This window comes from Cucurbita maxima, unplaced genomic scaffold (assembly GCF_002738345.1).
Source record: "Cucurbita maxima cultivar Rimu unplaced genomic scaffold, Cmax_1.0 Cma_Scf00017, whole genome shotgun sequence".
Taxonomy (NCBI): domain Eukaryota; kingdom Viridiplantae; phylum Streptophyta; class Magnoliopsida; order Cucurbitales; family Cucurbitaceae; genus Cucurbita; species Cucurbita maxima.
Genome location: NW_019272033.1, coordinates 1,322,873 through 1,339,650, shown reverse-complemented (window position 1 = coordinate 1,339,650; position 16,778 = coordinate 1,322,873). Strand labels below are relative to the sequence as shown.

The 16,778-nt window shown below is 33.2% G+C and overlaps 1 protein-coding gene across 2 annotated transcripts; it reads left to right on the top strand.

The window, feature by feature from the left end:
• On the top strand, positions 1 to 2,363 carry LOC111492343 (WAT1-related protein At4g30420-like). 2 transcript variants are annotated; one of them, XM_023141655.1, is made up of 7 exons: positions 1 to 231; positions 299 to 367; positions 538 to 654; positions 731 to 974; positions 1,446 to 1,535; positions 1,617 to 1,768; positions 2,051 to 2,363. In XM_023141655.1, exons 1-7 carry the CDS (start codon positions 53 to 55, stop codon positions 2,259 to 2,261), a joined length of 1,062 nt encoding a protein of 353 aa, XP_022997423.1. In that variant the 5' UTR covers positions 1 to 52; the 3' UTR covers positions 2,262 to 2,363. The 2 variants fall into 2 exon arrangements, with proteins under 2 accessions (XP_022997423.1, XP_022997422.1); XM_023141654.1 differs by having other exon boundaries at positions 5 to 231; positions 1,374 to 1,535.
• The last annotated feature ends 14,415 nt before the right edge of the window (positions 2,364 to 16,778 follow it).

The window sequence follows — 16,778 nt, the reverse complement described above, 5'->3', positions numbered from 1 at the left end:
AACTTAACTTTATAAATTCATAGCGTTTAAGACAATTTGAGATGAGAGAGGCATGGGTTTGGTTGAAGAATACTTGCCAGCAATGGCCATGTTTGGGCTTCAAGTCACTTATGCCATTATGGCTCTCCTCTCCCGAGCTGCCCTCTTGAAGGGCATGAGTCCTAGAGTGTTCGTTGTTTATAGGCAGGCCATTGCCACTCTTTTTATTGCTCCCATCGCTTATTTCTCAAGGTTTACTTCAATTTTTCTTTTGGGTTCTCCATTTTTTGTGTGTTTTCTTACGTTTTGGGGATTTCAGGTCGAAATCAAGGAGGTTGTCTTTGGATTTGAAGAGCTTTTCTCTAATTTTTCTAGCTGCTCTTGTCGGGTACGGTTCATTTTTTCTTATTAGGGTAAATATATTGAATGGTAATTCTTAGCTTAGCTTAGATTAGCTCTTTCTTTAGTCAAAAAAACTAACCCACAAATCAAATTTTTACCTTTTGGTTAGAAGTGGAAGTATTTTGTATATTTAGAAATTCTTGAGGGTTTGGACAGGGCAACCATGAATCAAAATGTTTACTTTGAGGGAGTTTTCTTGGCTGGCTCGTCAATGGCGACGGCGATGACGAATTTGATACCGGCAGTGACATTTGTGATAGCGACGATGGTTGGGTATGTTGATGGTAGGGTTATGTTAGGTAGTAGTTAAAACTTTTGGGTTTGGTGATTTTGATTTGAAAATTTGTAGGATGGAGAGTTTGAAGATGAGAAGCTTAAGGAGCATGGCAAAGATGGGAGGGACAGTGATTTGTGTGAGTGGGGCTATGTGCATGGCTCTTCTTAGGGGTCCAAAGCTTCTCAATTCATCATTAGGGTTTGGGATGAAATCTTCTATATTTAGTGTGGAAAGTGGAAGTCCCCATGCTTGGCTATTGGGTTCCTTGTGTGTCTTTGGGAGCTGTTGTTGCTGGTCAATTTGGCTAATTTTGCAGGTATATTCAAACTCATCCTAATCGATATCGACCTATTTTGCCTTTTGTTTCAGACTTCTATTCAAGATTTTTAAAACGCATATGTCTGCTAGGAAAATGTTTCCATACACTTATAAAAAATGTTTCAAAACGTGTCTGTTAGGGAGAGATTTCCATACCTTTATAAAGAATCCTTCGTTCTCCTCTCCAACCGATGTGAGATCCCACAATCCACCTCCCTTCAAGACCGAGTATCGATGTGAGACCTCCCAAGTCGCGTTTTAAAAACTTTGAGAGGAAGTCAATACAATGTCTGCTAGTAGTAGGATTGGGCGGTTACAATTTCATTCCCTTGGAGTAAAATGGTAATAACAAATTAACTCGAAAAAAGTTGAACAAAAAAAAAAAAAAAAAAAACAGGTACCAGCTTCAGCAAGCTATCCCGACAACTTATCATTATCAGCTTGGATGTGTTTGTTTGCCACGATTCAGTCGATGATTGTCACTCTATTAGTAGAGCCAATGAAGGTAGAAACGTGGAAAATACATTCAACAATTGAAGTCATTTGTTATCTCTTCTCAGTAAGTAATTCATTTGATTTCACAATCTTAAGATCTGCTAATTGAATTGAGTTCTTATTTGTGTGCTAATCTGGTGGTTAGGGAATTGTTGGCTCAGGCATTGCCTTCTTTCTTCAAGCTTGGTGTGTTTCAAAAAGAGGCCCCGTCTTCTCTGCAATGTTCAACCCTCTTTGCACCATCGTTACAACTATTTTGGCAGCTATAATTCTTCATGAGGAGATTTTTACTGGAAGGTAAAGTTTCTATATGCGGTTAATTTTCGGAAATTTGCGTGTATCATATCTTAGTCACGACTTGCTCGAATAATCTTTTTCAAAATTTGGTGGGTAAAAGTAATGTTTTGGAGAAGAGGATTCTGACTGTCAGTGTGAGATCTTACATTAGTTGGATAGTGGAACGAAATATTTTTACAAGGGCGTGAAAACTTCTTCCTAACACGTTTTAAAACTGAGGCTGACGACGATTTGTAACGTCCATTATCTTGGCCATATGTTTATTTTTGGAACAATTTTCAGCTTGGTGGGGGGTGTGGCTGTAATTATTGGATTGTACGTTGTTCTTTGGGGAAAGGCCAAAGATTATGTGAAGGAAGAACATGGGGGAAAACGAGCTGTTGAAAAAGAGGAAGAGGATTGTGAATCAGCTTCAACGGACAGAAGTAGCTCTAAAATTGGTTTGGAGGAACCCCTTTTGTTTGAAGGAGGTACACATCAGATTGACAGCTAGGCAAAAAGGACTTTATTGCTGTACTCCACGTGGCATTTATGGTCCACTTGTCCTCTACAAAAACATAATAAGCAAATAAAGAAAGGTATAAGTTGTATTTTATATATATGTTTTTTTCTTCAATCTTTTTGTTTTATTTTGGTTTCTTGGAGTTTTTAAGGTTAATTAAGTTCTTTTGTCTTTGATTGATCTCCAATTAGTGATTTTTCTTACAATATTAACAACCATAATAATAATAATAATTAACATTTTTCGATGTTTTAGCTGAATTTTAAAAAAAATTATCGGAAAAATACAGAAAACGACTCAAAAATGTTTGATTGCTCAACGATACAGAAGATAACCACATGTTGCTGATATGGTGATTATTAGAAATTTACCCACTAATTCCTAATAGTGAGCTTGTCCCAATTGGCAAGAAACTGTGTAGTATTGTAGCGGATCGATATGAGGTCATTCCATACAAAGGTTGCAAGTAAGCCTTTAATAATGAATGTCTAAGACTAGTTGATAGACATCGGGCCATGCACTAGATTCACGTGACGTGGAGTGTTATTATATCAGGATATTGTGTGTGGGGATGGTTAGGGAATTGCCCAGAAGAGTTAGGTGATGTGGACCTAATCATTAGAGATAAGTTCAGATGAGCTAGATTCGTGAACCCAATCATACTATTTTTAAATAACTTTAATACCTCTCTCTCATTTTTTTCGATAATACAACATCTCTCTTGCATTGCATGTTTGTGGTATGCCGATGGTCTCAACTCGAATATCGCGGGTGACCCGATCCCGATAAATATGTGGGCTAGGTTAGTTTTGGTTGCTCACTAAAATTGACTCTTTATTAATATCCTCTAAGATTGGAGGGAATTAATTATTTAGTAAGGATAAGTGGACAATATCATATTACTGTGGAGGATGGTTTTTCCTTTTAGCATTAGTAATTCCATTCATTACCACTAATTCCATCCATTACCATTAGAAAAAAGATTAATTTAGCTAATACTCTTATAACCCCAATTAAAGTTATTCTATAAAAAAAATATTTATGTAACCACGCATTATATGACCAATTATATATTATATTTATAAGTTTTTTTTTTTTAAAAAAAATTAATAAAATTTTTAACCGGAAAATTCAAATTTTGTAAAAATGAATAAACTAGTTTATATAAACAAAAAAAAAAAATGTTATAAATATTCCGAAATAAGCTATACTCACAGAAAAAGTTGCATTTTTCACAAATTCATATCAATTTTCAGAATCGGTTGAACTTTCATGTAACAAGTTTACAGACATACCAACGTCATTCCCTTTATCTTAATCTAGTCATGTCAATAGAATTCTCGAGTGTTGAGCAAATAAATTGTGAGTTTATTTAAAGGAAGCCTAATGATGTATTTTGTTCAAGGGTTTCAAAGGAGTCCTTAAAGGAGGTTCGGTAGTGTACTTTGTTTGAGGGAAGGATTGTTGAGGATGATTAGAGTCTCACATTGGGCTAATTAAGAGAAGATCACGAACATATAAGTCAAAGACACTATTTCCATTCGTATGAAGTATTTTGGAAAATCCAAAAGTAAAACTATTGTGGGTTATCCTCAAAACTGATAACGTTGATACAACGTGGATATCGTATGACATATTAATAAATATGGATAGGGCTGCAGACAGAGAATAATTATTTGACTTAAGAGCAGAGCGGCAAGTGGGTGAATAACATGTGACATTGATTGAGGTTTGTTTTGAAAAGGATAATTGGCTTTTGGACACTTCCTCACCTATTAGTTAACATCCAACTTCTCTATCGAACGAGTTGAGCTGAGCTATTCAATCAAATTATGTAACGTGACGGTTAGATCTGAAGTTAATTTGACGTGAATTTGTTAAATATGAGATTGAGTTGAATTTAAATAATCATAGTTCATTGAAAACAATTGGGTTATGTGGAGATAAATCTAAGTCCAAACCCTTGACCTGAAGTCAATCCAACTCTCTCTTGTTCACATGTTTTCGATATAATTGACATCTACAATGTTTCCTTTCAAAGTGTTTTCAACTCATTTCCTCCTGCAAAGTTCAGTTTTCACATTACTGACTTGTCCACTAAGTTAGAACATGTATTACACATTCGTTGTTCCGTTGCCAAAAACTTGTCATTGTGATAGCCAAGGCACGAACGTCATTGTCGATCTTACAACTGCATCTCTTACCGACAAAAAAAAAAAAAAAAAATCATATTGCAACAAAGGATTCGCTAAGTTCCATGACGTGAGTTGGTTGGTTTGACAAGTTCAATCAGTTTGGTATGGTTGGACTTATTAAACTCAATTTTTTTTTGTCTGATCAAAAGTTTGGTGCTTATGATTTAGTGGGTTTTATGTTTGAAAATGACGCATGGAACTTCATGCATGTATTGAATGACAAAAATAATCTTCTAAAATAATTTTTTTTTTTTTTTTTGTGGCATTTACTCATCAGTTTTATGATGTCTTATATTGAAATGACTAGACTCCATTAACATAAAACCCATTAAGACTCACATGTATGTACTATCATCATAGCTATTATTTTGATAAAAAAGACTAAACTCAATTGAGTCGTACCAATTTTCATATTCTCATTTTAGGTTTTTAATTGACAATTACATGTATATTGGTTCTAGTCACAATCAATATATGTCTAGAAAAGCTGAGTTGTTACAAATCTACAAGCTAATGACCAATCCTGACGATCAACTAGTCAAAAGTTAATTCAACTAGATTTACAAAATGTCAATTTAGGTAGAGTCGACCTAAATTGATTAACAAGCTAGAGGTCGATTTTTGTAGCTTAATGATTTTAGTATCCCGTTCAAATATCGTTTTCACCTCTATACTTTATCATATTTAGAGGTGATTAATGTGAAATATAATATCTCTTAAACAAAAATGTTATTGACATTAAAACAATGGCACATGTAGAAACTTAGACTAAGAAAATGTAGAGCATGTGCGATGGCTCCAATTTGGCCAACGCATGATTGGAAGGACAATGAGAGCTATAAATTAATTGTGATATGATATTAGAGGGAGAACTTGGGGGAGGTAAAACCTATCTTGGAGGGGCCTACTACACAACCTCATAATTGAGTTTTATTTTTATTTTTATTTTCTTCCACTTTAAAATCTTTTTATTTTATTTTATAAACTTTAGTTTGGACTCGGATTTAACAAGCTCTGTAGAAAGGTGGAACGAAACATTTTTTATAAGACTGTGAAAAATCTCTCCCTAGCATACGCGTTTTAAAATCGTGAGGCTGATGACTAATAAGTCAAAACAGACAATATCTATTAGAAGTGTGTTTGAACTCTAACAAATGGTATTAGAGCCAGACACCCGACGGTGTACTAAAGAGAACACTAGACCTTTGATGGGGTGGATTATGAGATCTTACATCGGTTAGAGATTCATTTTAATAGAGAAGTTATGAGATCCCACATCGGTTGGAGATTGACAATATCGGCTAATAAACTAAATTAACGTAGAGCGTTCAAAATGTTGAGTTCCAAAAGATAGTGTTATTGAAGAAAGAGGGAGGGTAGAGAGAATAGCTAGGCAAGAAGGAACATGAAAGCCCATTAATGAAAGAGATCTAGAGAGGGTAGGAAGGACAATGATCGGAAGGACATTAATGTAAGAGAGATAGGTAGAGAAATAAAATAAAAATGAGATAATTTTTTTTCTTTTTTTTAATATGGAATGGATGGTTATGTCAACGCAAATATAAATCAACTCGTTGTAAGATATATACTCGACTACGAGAAAGATGTTTGAATCCTTCGTATAAAGTTGACTTTAGAAAAATTAGCATCGATCGGGATGCTTTTGGTTGATCATCGTGTAGCATATTTTTATTAAATTTATGGACGAGATTATCCATATTTTTTTAAATAATAATTCATTGCTAATTTAACTTAATTTAATGAACATCTCAAATCCAATGTAAGATTCAACATTTATCATGTACTATCTTCACGTTATCAAGAGAGAAGAACAAAGTATTCATTACAAGAGTGTGGAAACATCTCCTTAATAAACGTGTTTTAAAATGGTAAAGTTAATAATGTTACGTAACGGATTAAAACGAACGATATCTACTGATAGTAGATTTGAGTTTGAAATTGGTTGCGAATAAACATGATTTAATGGACCGAATGAGCAACAGCCCTTGTATTCAAAAGCAATCAATGTCCACAAAAAATTGATCCATAACAGCCCACAGGGCAGGCCGATTTATGAACTTCACCAACTCAACGTGGATTTGTGCCACTTCTCACAACTCTCCCTATTTTTTGTTTCTAATTTTTTTCATTTTATTTTTCCTATGTCTCTTGAACATTTTTGTCTTCTACAACCTTTTGAAAATGGACCTTTTAACGTTCTCAATAAAATCTCAAAATAAAAAAAACTATAAAAGTTTATGTGCACCCATCGACCCATCGAGTTCAGACATTACATTTATCTTGAAAGCTTAAATAGTCCTTAATTGGCACATTTTAAACCATAGTATAAACGAATTTAAGATAAATTAGGGTTCCTTAATACGTTGTATGAGAACTACCGTCTTTCGAAGCACCTCCACTAGCTCAAACAGGTCGATCTAAATGTTCTTAAAAAACACAATTAAAAACCATTGGTTTAGAACACGAATGTTGAGTCGGGACACTTGATAAAATAAAGAAGAAATTAAGAAGAATGAAAAGAAGATTTTTGAAAAAAGTGGTTTATTCTCCTCCTCCATGTCATGTCATGTCATCATCTGGCCCTTATCTTTTGTTCCCAAGGTAGAACGTTAAAATTTAAAATAAGGAAGATGACAAAGAAATCCAGCTGCCAATCCGCAAGTTCAAAGGGATTGAAAATGAATACCTAGTATCCTCCTCCTCAACCTCACATGCTTCCAATCTCATGTTGCCACATAACTTCAAAAGCTTTGACATGGCACCGTCACAGCCGTTGATACCCAATCATGAACTGGTTTTGACTGGTTGACTAAGTTGAGGCCCCATTTTGAGAACATCCAAACCTCCTTGCACGTGGGTTCCCATGGTAGGGTTGGTGTCCTTGTAGCCACAGGGTACCCCATCCACCACATCCATTCTTCTCTTCTCTTCTCTTCTCTTTAACCAAGTCTTTGATTCTAAACGTAAGAGCATTTCAGATAAACATCGTCTTCTTTTTTGTTGGAGGACATTAAATTAAGGGTTTGGAGAGGGGAAGAAGAAGGAATAAAAGAAGTTGGAGATGCAATTGATTTCTAATAATTAATACCTTCCTTAAATGGATGAACACTTTGTTACTATCCATCAAACATCCATTCTTTTGTTTAATCATTCCATTGCTAATTTCCTTTTTTTTGTAACTTTTCATGTTATAGTACTACTTGCCGATATTCATCAGTGTGGCCGACCATCGTTTTTTTATTTTTTATTTTGTTACTCATGTCAGTATTCTTATTTCAGTGAATGTTTGACCTATGGTGTAAGAGTCTAAGCCCACCATTAGCCGATATTGTTCGTTTAGACCTGTTACGTATTACTGTCAGTTTTACAATTTTAAAATGAATTTGTTAGGGAAAGGTTTCAACACTCTTATAATGAATATTTCATTATTGTGGGATCTAAAATTGAATGGAGAGGAGAACCAAACATTCTTTATAAGGGTGTAGAAACCTCTCCATGACAGACGCATTAACCATGAGGCTCATGACCATATGTAATATGCCAAAATAGACAATATTTGTTAGTAGTGGGCCTAGGTTGTTGGCCCGAAGGAGGTGGATTGTGAGATCTCACATCGGTTGGAGTGGGGAACAAAACATTCCTTACAAGGGTGTGGAAACCTCGCATTTTAAAATCGTGAGGTTGATATTAATACGACAAACTTACTCGCGGTAGGCTTCGACTGCTACACAGGGTCATAATAAGTTCTATTTTATAAAATTTGGAAGTTAGAAACTCTTGGTAGAAGCTAATTTGGATGGAAAGGTTTTAGTTACAGAAAACTTAAATTTGAGCACTTGCATTTAACTAGTTTAGGGTTTCTCTACAAGTTAATGTGTACATATATTACAACTTTTGCAAGGGGTTTTCATAGCTTATAAGACGAACAAATTCATAACTTGATTAAAATATGCAAACCCATGTACTTGATATGTACTTGAATTCTAATTTTGAAGTCTATGAACTTTTTAAATATAATAACACAAAACAATTAGATCAAACTAAATGATTTGACCCATTTGATCAAACAGAAGAAACCAAAAAGCTAAGTTTGAAAAATCCATGTATGGTTGAAAAGAGTATGAACTCATAAGGTCGCCATTGGAGGGGTGCCCTACAATAATAATGCAACCTATAAGAAGGCAAAGGGGAAAAAACATGAAGAGGGGGAAAAATGAAGAAGAAAAGAAGAGCCATATTTATGTTTCCAATCATCCATACAAAGTCTTTGAAAAAATTGAAAGAAAGGCCACGCACGTGTGGCATTTAATGCAAAACCCCACATGAAATCGACCATAAGAAAAAAAAATAATAATAAGTGTATAATAATTCAATGGTTCATCACCACTCAATGTCTAGCTAGCTAGGCTGGTCTGCTTTGGCCTCTTTCATTTACTACCATAGGATATGGTTTCTTGTGACAAAACAACAACACCTTATAATGTGTCAAAAGTGTTTGAATATAAGTGTATAACATTTTGTAGAAGTTCGTTTGATTATATGATTAGGTGCTGAGTTTGATTTCTAAATCTTAGACATGAGTCGTTACAAATGTATCAGAGTGGTATCTCTCCCAGTAAGATGTGGTTCAGTGATGAAATAAGGTAGAAGCTAGTTGATACTCGAGTAAAGGAATGATACATAAATGAACACAAACCACATTTGAATAAGAGCGATTCTAAATATATGATGACTAAGAAAGACAACAAAGTGGTTGTTCTCCTTCGATGACTCAATTATAGAAACCCTAAAGTTAAACATGATTTGTTTGAAGTAATTTTATGTTGAGCGATGTCATGAGAATTTTCTTAAGGGTTTTAGGGTATTAGGGCAACCCAGTGCTAAATCCTGATCTAGTCATTATTAGATCTACGCAAATCACAGCTGAGTCCAATTTAACTCGCGAACTTCTTCTTCATGCATGGGTCCTAAGGCAACCAGGTGTTGAATCCTAATTCGACAGTACTAGGTCTTCGCGAAATGAAGCCGAGTCCAATTTTTTCTTTTTCTATTCATTGGAAATGAATCACTAAAAAAGAATGTAATTAGAGGAAGAGCATTGAAACCAGCTGTAGTATTCGGTAGCAGGAAATGCGATTCTCTTGTCACCATCATATGAGTCCTCATTCACTTGATGAATTCATTTTGTCAACATCAAAACAGTTCACTCTCAGCTGTATAAAAACGTTTTGACTACTAAATTGGTTATGTCTTTGAATCGAGTTGACTACACTTGTTTTTACAATAACTCGAACTTGTAATATCCCATTAGAAAATGTAATATACCACTAAATTGGTTATGTCTTTGAATCGAGTTGATTCTAACTACGATACAATAAGATGAGCAATACATGTGTGTAACAACCTAAGTCTATCGCTAATAGATATTGTTCGATTTGGCTCATTACGTATAGTTGTTACCCTCACGGTTTTAAAACACATTTGTTAGGGAGAAGTTTTCACATCCTTATAAATTATGTTTGTTTGCTCTCTTCAAACAATGTGAGATCTCGCAGCGTAGCCGACATCTATTCAATGTGACAATTGTTTACTCTCTGTATGATAAAGCCACTAAGAGAAATTCGAGAAAGAGAGAACCAAGAACCAAGAAGAAAAAATCAGACGATTATCAAACAAGATTAATTATTCATGTTGTTCCCTTCATTATTTTTTTTTATGAAGGTTGAAGAGGAGAAAAGTTCCATGTGAACAACAATCGCACATGGGTTAGCCAATCTTAAGAGGCAGGGAAGCTCGTTTGATAGCGTGACAACGATTTTGGCTCAATTTTGATTGTTCCAATTGAAAGTACATTGCATAAGGACTAATAGAACATATGTCGATCAACAGCCCAAAATGTGAGCTTGTCATTTCCAAATTTGCATATCCCTATCTCCAAATTCAGTATTGTTTAAATGTAGCTATTAAACACAGTTCCTTATGTTTGAAAAAAGAAAAAATTAAGCATATAAACCTTATTTAGCACGATGTTTTTTTACGAAGGATTTCTTTTACTTTGAATGATGCATTTCTAAATTATCCCCCAACTCCATATTTATACTCTATACTTTTTGTATATCGTATATTAGTCATATATCAATAATATATGTGATATATTTTATATTGTATGTATGATGTATTTTATATTTCGTATATCAGTTATACATCAATAGTATTGTCAGATTTTCGAAGTTATGAACCTCTGTGACTGTGACTAAAAAAGAAAAGAAAAAAAAAATAAATAAAAGAAAAGGTAAAATTAAACAAAAGATGAAAATTTGATCAAATTTAAATCGAAATAAAGACCGACAACACTAAAATTTAAATAGAGATAAAATTCGACGACGATGTTGTTCAAATTTATTAGAATGGAAACAAAATGAGTTTATGATAGAGTTAGAAAATGAAATACAAAAGACTCCGATATAAGATGGCTTGGATCGTTACTACACAACTCTCAAACATTTCACCACCTCTATTAGCAAACTTAACAAATGAGAAAAAAGGAAGTGAAAAAAATAAGGGGAATGAGGTCAATCTAAAAATATACTCCGTGAGCACCTACTTATAGGCCTTGTCGTATCCTTAACTAAGTTTCCACGGGCTTTTCTCTAAGTTCTAAGAAATTCGGGCTTATTACTACAAGTATCCGAGCTTCTAAATAAGCCTCGAAATCCTAAATAAATCTTAGTCGTCCATCATGAGTCAATTACCCATGTAGACCCTAATCACATATCAAATCTGATTTACAGAAACGTAGTTTCTGCATGATCCTATTTCTACACTCATTAGAAACACTCCTTCGAGATGTCTATCCATATAGTCTTTAATCTCTTTCAAGATCAGAGTCGTAACATCATCCTCAACCAATTCCTATGCTCAATACTTATACCGTTTTTATTATATATTTTTTATACCTCCAAAAAAAAAAAAAAAAAAACATTTTTTTCCGTACCCATTCATAGATTTTGACAATTTTATATATCTTTTCATTTCACTCATACAAATCTATTTTGATTTTCAAATGTAAATAATCCTTCAAACACAATAGATAAGTGAAATTTTATGACGTACAAAGATTTTGTAACAACTCAAGTTTACTCTATTAGTAGTAGATATTATCTACGTATTGTTATTTGTTTCGGCGATTTTAAAATAAAAGAGGTTTCTATATTCTTATAAATAATGTTTTGTTCGTCTCTCCAACCAACCTGTTTATGTTTTATAAATAATGTTTGGTTTCTCTCTCAATCAAACCATGAGATCTGAAGTATTAAAACACAGTCTATCTTTCTCCCTTTATCTAAAAGCCATCTCTCTCCTCTCTCTCTCTCCCCAACCATCTCTCTCTATACACACGCGTGGGATCTCGACATGGTTTGCCTATATAAACACCCACTTGAACCATTCACAAACGACACATCTCTCTCTCTCTCTCCATTGTAGGAAGCAAAGTTGCCCACGCAAATGAGGTCTATCCACTCATTCCGACAAAGAAGACAAGCCACCTCCACAGCCAATCTCAAACCAGCAAGGAGGAGAAGGCTAAAGCTTGTTCACCTCCCAAAAAACACCTCCTCCTCCGCCATCTCCGCCGCAGCCACCGGAACAACCCCCTCCCCCGCCATGCACAAACGGCTGAGAAATCTGCAGAGGCTGGTCCCCGGGCACAACCATGATACCGACCTCAACCACTTGTTTCAAAGAACTGCAGATTACATCCAGGCTTTACAACTTAAGCTCAACATCCTCAAAGATCTCACCTCTTTCTATGGCCTTTGAAGACCCATTTCTATATTATTACTATTATTATTATATTAATTTTGTATTTTAATATATGCTCTATGCATATCTATTATATTTATGCCTCTTTTATAAGTGTTATATTTATGCAATCATTATTGTTCTTCTTATAACATACTACAATTACAAACAACAAAACATATATCCTTCTAAGACATTGTTTTGTTTTTCAATATTGTTATTTAAACTAAAAACTAAGTTCCATGATGATTTTGTTTTCTGAAATTTGGAGCTTATGTGGTTTCAATTTTGTTTGTAATCTTTCAAATTTCTTTTTAGAACTCTAACCAAATTCTTAATTTTCAAAGTGTTCTTGAACGATAAAAAAAAAAAAAAAAAATTAGGTGGAGTTTTTTTTTTTTGTAAACTTGTAAATTTATAGAAAGTTAAGTGCAAATTAATATTCAATTGCAGAGTAAACAATCGAGATAAATTTAATGTTCAATATTTTTTAAGAAAATTAATATTCTTGTGTAGGATGAACTCGTAAAGTCTCGACCCTAAAACTTCTCGCACACTAGTAACTTGTGAAATCTAATATCTCTTAGGTAAATCAAAATTAATATATGGGTATGTTGTAATTCTTTTACAAATATTTATTTTTTTATAAATAAATATTATTAGAAACTTTGAAAAATACTCTATTTAAAATATCAATGTTGAAGAAAATGCCAATTATTAAATTATATTCATGGTAGAGTTTTTCTTACAAATAATAAAAATAAAAAATTTAATACCTTAATTTTATATGAAAAATAAGAGTAATTAATTTAATTATGATAAAAATTGAAATAATTAAGTAATGGTGGTCTAATTATTAATTTTGTTAGCGGCATTAATGAGTTTGTGCCCATCTTTTTCAAACTTTTTCAGGTAATCGATCAAATCCACCTATAATAGTCTTGTTAGGCATAATGAAGGGACATGCATCGCATTAATTTCATCGTTCTCATGACTATTAATTGCCTAAGCATCTATTAGAGTTGCATTATTAATACCCTAATCAAAATAATTAAGTTCACATTAATAATCCCACAACTAATTATCAAATCAATGCTTAATAGTTTCCTACATCAATCAAATTGGAGTTTGATAGGATAACCATGAACCGCTAATGAGTCATTTAGTTAATGATAATGAAATTATTTAGAATGCAAATGAAATAATTAATCATTTATTTTGCATCTCAAGATCTAGTACTCATGGTGTGGATACATAGTTGAATACTTGGAAGAGGTCCATTTGATAAGGATTTTAGTGGATAAAAAGATTTATATTCTCCAATAATGGAAGAACGAAGATAAAATTTAATGGAAATAAATGTTGCATCATTTAAAGCTCTCCAGCTATGAGAATCCCTAAGGGAACAAAACTTGATGAACAGGATTATGAAAGCAGACAAACAATGGCCGAAAATGTCAGAAATTGATTCAACCAACCTTCTTCATTGGTTATGAAAAACGACACATCTTGGAATCTTAGGTGTTTGACCATTTTCTTTTGTTTAATTCATCTTTTCAATGCTATTAGCTTAACGTTTTCAATAATCAAAATGCTACCTTGTATTCTTCTTTGTTTTAACAACCAAAAACTTATCTTTTTTTTAACGTGTTTTTGTTCTTACTTACCTGCATTTTAGAAAACGTCGCAACAAATCACTTAATATAGAATTGCTTCAAGTAAAATGCACTTAATTTTGGAGTTCATATGATCGAGAGCTATAAAAGAAAGTGCACTTTGTTGGTATAAGTAGTAATTTTCAATTCTTTTAAGCACTTCTTAGTTAACTTCTCATTCAAATGTGATTTCAATTCATTCATGTATCCCTTCATGTGATATCCCACATGGATTGGAGAGGGGGCGAAACATTTCTTATAAATGTGTGGAAACCTCTTTCTAACCGATGAGTTTTAAGATCGTGAAGTTGACAATGATACATAAAGAGCTAAAATAGACAATATCTACTAGCACTTGGGCTGTTACAAATGGTATTAGAGCCAGACGACGGTGTGCCAACAAGGACACTGGTCCCAAGGGAAGTGGATTGTGAGATCCCATATCAGTTGAAGATGGGAACAAAACATTTCTTATATGAGTAAATTTAAATAAAAATCATTTTCTACGGATATTAATTTTATTATTTATTGAATTCTCTAAAAAATAATATCTCAAAGTAATAGTATGAATTGCAATTATGACATGTTATCCTTGTTGACTAATATGTGTCTTATTTCCATTGAACCCACATATAATAAAATTTTAATAAATAAAAAAATAATATTGATCATTATTGAAGTAAATAATTTTGTAGATAAGTGTAAAGATAGAGAGTTATAAAATATACCATAGTGGATTAATGTGCATCATTGAAAACATCCAATTTCAATAATCAATCCAATTTAATAACTTCAAAAATATCCACTCAAATTAATTATTCAAATACGAAATTCATACCTAATTTCTCTCTTTTTTTTTTCTTTTAATACAATAACAATTTAAATCTTGCGTTTTAAAATCGTAAGGCTGATGACAATACGTAATGAGCCAAAACAGATAACATATGCTAGTAGTGGCTTAGACTTTTACAAATAGTATCATAGTCAGACACCCAGTCGTTATGCCAACGAAAATGTTGGGTCCAAAAAGAAGGTAGATGGTGAGAGATAGGAGAACGAAACATTTCTTATACGTCACAATATAACCGTAAGACTAATGGACATAAAGAAATTTGAAGTTTGGGACATTTTATTTTTCGTTCTCTTTGTATTAAAAATTAAATTTGAAGTCGTAGGAGGTGAATAATGGCTCAATTATTGAAGCTTGTAGGGTTGTAAACCTAAGTTTTAGGACAGTACTATGGGTCCTATCCATGTGTGCACATGCATGTGTTAGCTTAGGGTGCAAGCGTGTGCAAGCAACACTCTCACTTTGCTCATTTGACTAAAGGATTTTTTTTTTCAGAGGATATGTAATTTTCTATTCCCTGTTTCTTCCATTATTGTATTGCTAAGAATGCCAATAATGTTTGTATGATTATTCTAATGGGTCACACTTTCAACGGCTGTGTGGGGTGGATTCACTTTTATTAAGATATATATATATATCTTTAAACCAAAAAAAATTGTGAAAATCAAGTAAAGAAGTGATGCATGAATGAACTAAGAACGTATTCGAACAAGAGTAATCGTGAGAATAAGATGAGTAAGAAAATCTTAAAAGAATTGAAAGTTATTATCTATGTTTATAAGGAACATCTTAAAAACTCCAAATTTAAGTGTGTTTTTCTTGAAATAATTCTATGTCGAGTGACCGTTTGAAAATTTTTCTAAGAAGCATGTGAACGATGACAAAATATGCTTAAAAGACTCGGGTTGGTTTGCAAAGATAGTTTTCACTCTAAAAAACAATGAGTAAATAACGTGGTCATGTCGTAGAATGATATAGGAGAATGAGGATTAGTCGTATTGTGAAACCGTTGAGTACTAAATTAAGCGTGGCTTCTACTAGTGAGTACCACAAATCTTGACTTTTGTCTATCTATGGTGCCATCTTCCTTAAGTTTAGTTCTTTCTTTTCTGCTAAAATGTGAGGTTATGGTTGAGTTTGGATCACACTTTCTTATTGCACTTGAGCTCCTTATGTGGGTGGATGTCATGTTGCTGCATTTAAATAATAGGATAAATCTAGAGACACTTCACAGGTGGGTTAGTAGAATCATGATCAAATGGAAGACAATTTTTGTTTATTACCCATTAAAAACAAAACCAAATTCAATTACATGCCAACATTGTTCGAGTTTATTACCAATGGAGAATGGGTTCGAGATACAACTTCATACAAAATATGAAAAGACGATCTCTTCTGTAACTGCACAGATCTTAAACGCTCCCTAACCTTGACTAACAGTTAGTGAACATCTAAAAAAGAAATGAAAAAATGGGGTGAGTAAAAAAATACTCAGAGAGTTACTTGTATACTCTTATCTCATCCAATTCCTAGTAAGTTTCTACGGGTTTTACTCTCGTTTCTAGGAAGTTTAAACCTAATTCTATAATTATCTTAGTTTCTACGGAGTCTTCGAAGTTCCAAATAGTTCTCTTCTATGTCACCGACTCCATCTAAATTTGGAAACTGTTCATTGAATTCTACTATTGCAAATTTTTTGGAGACCTATAATTAAATTAATATAAAGAAGTAAGGTATTTAATTTTCTATGACCTTTCATATTTTTAAGAAAAACTATAAGAATTGGACTTACCAACTCTTTTTCAGTGATGATCCTTTCTTCTCGAACTAGTTAGAAAGTTTGCAGTTTCTAGATCAACAAACACTTCTGTCTTACAGAAAAGCCAACGATTCTATCCCTGTCAAAAAAAAAAAAAAAAAAAAAAATTTATCTCTACTATGTATCTAATTTAAAAGCAATAAATTCACCACACCATTCATTTGA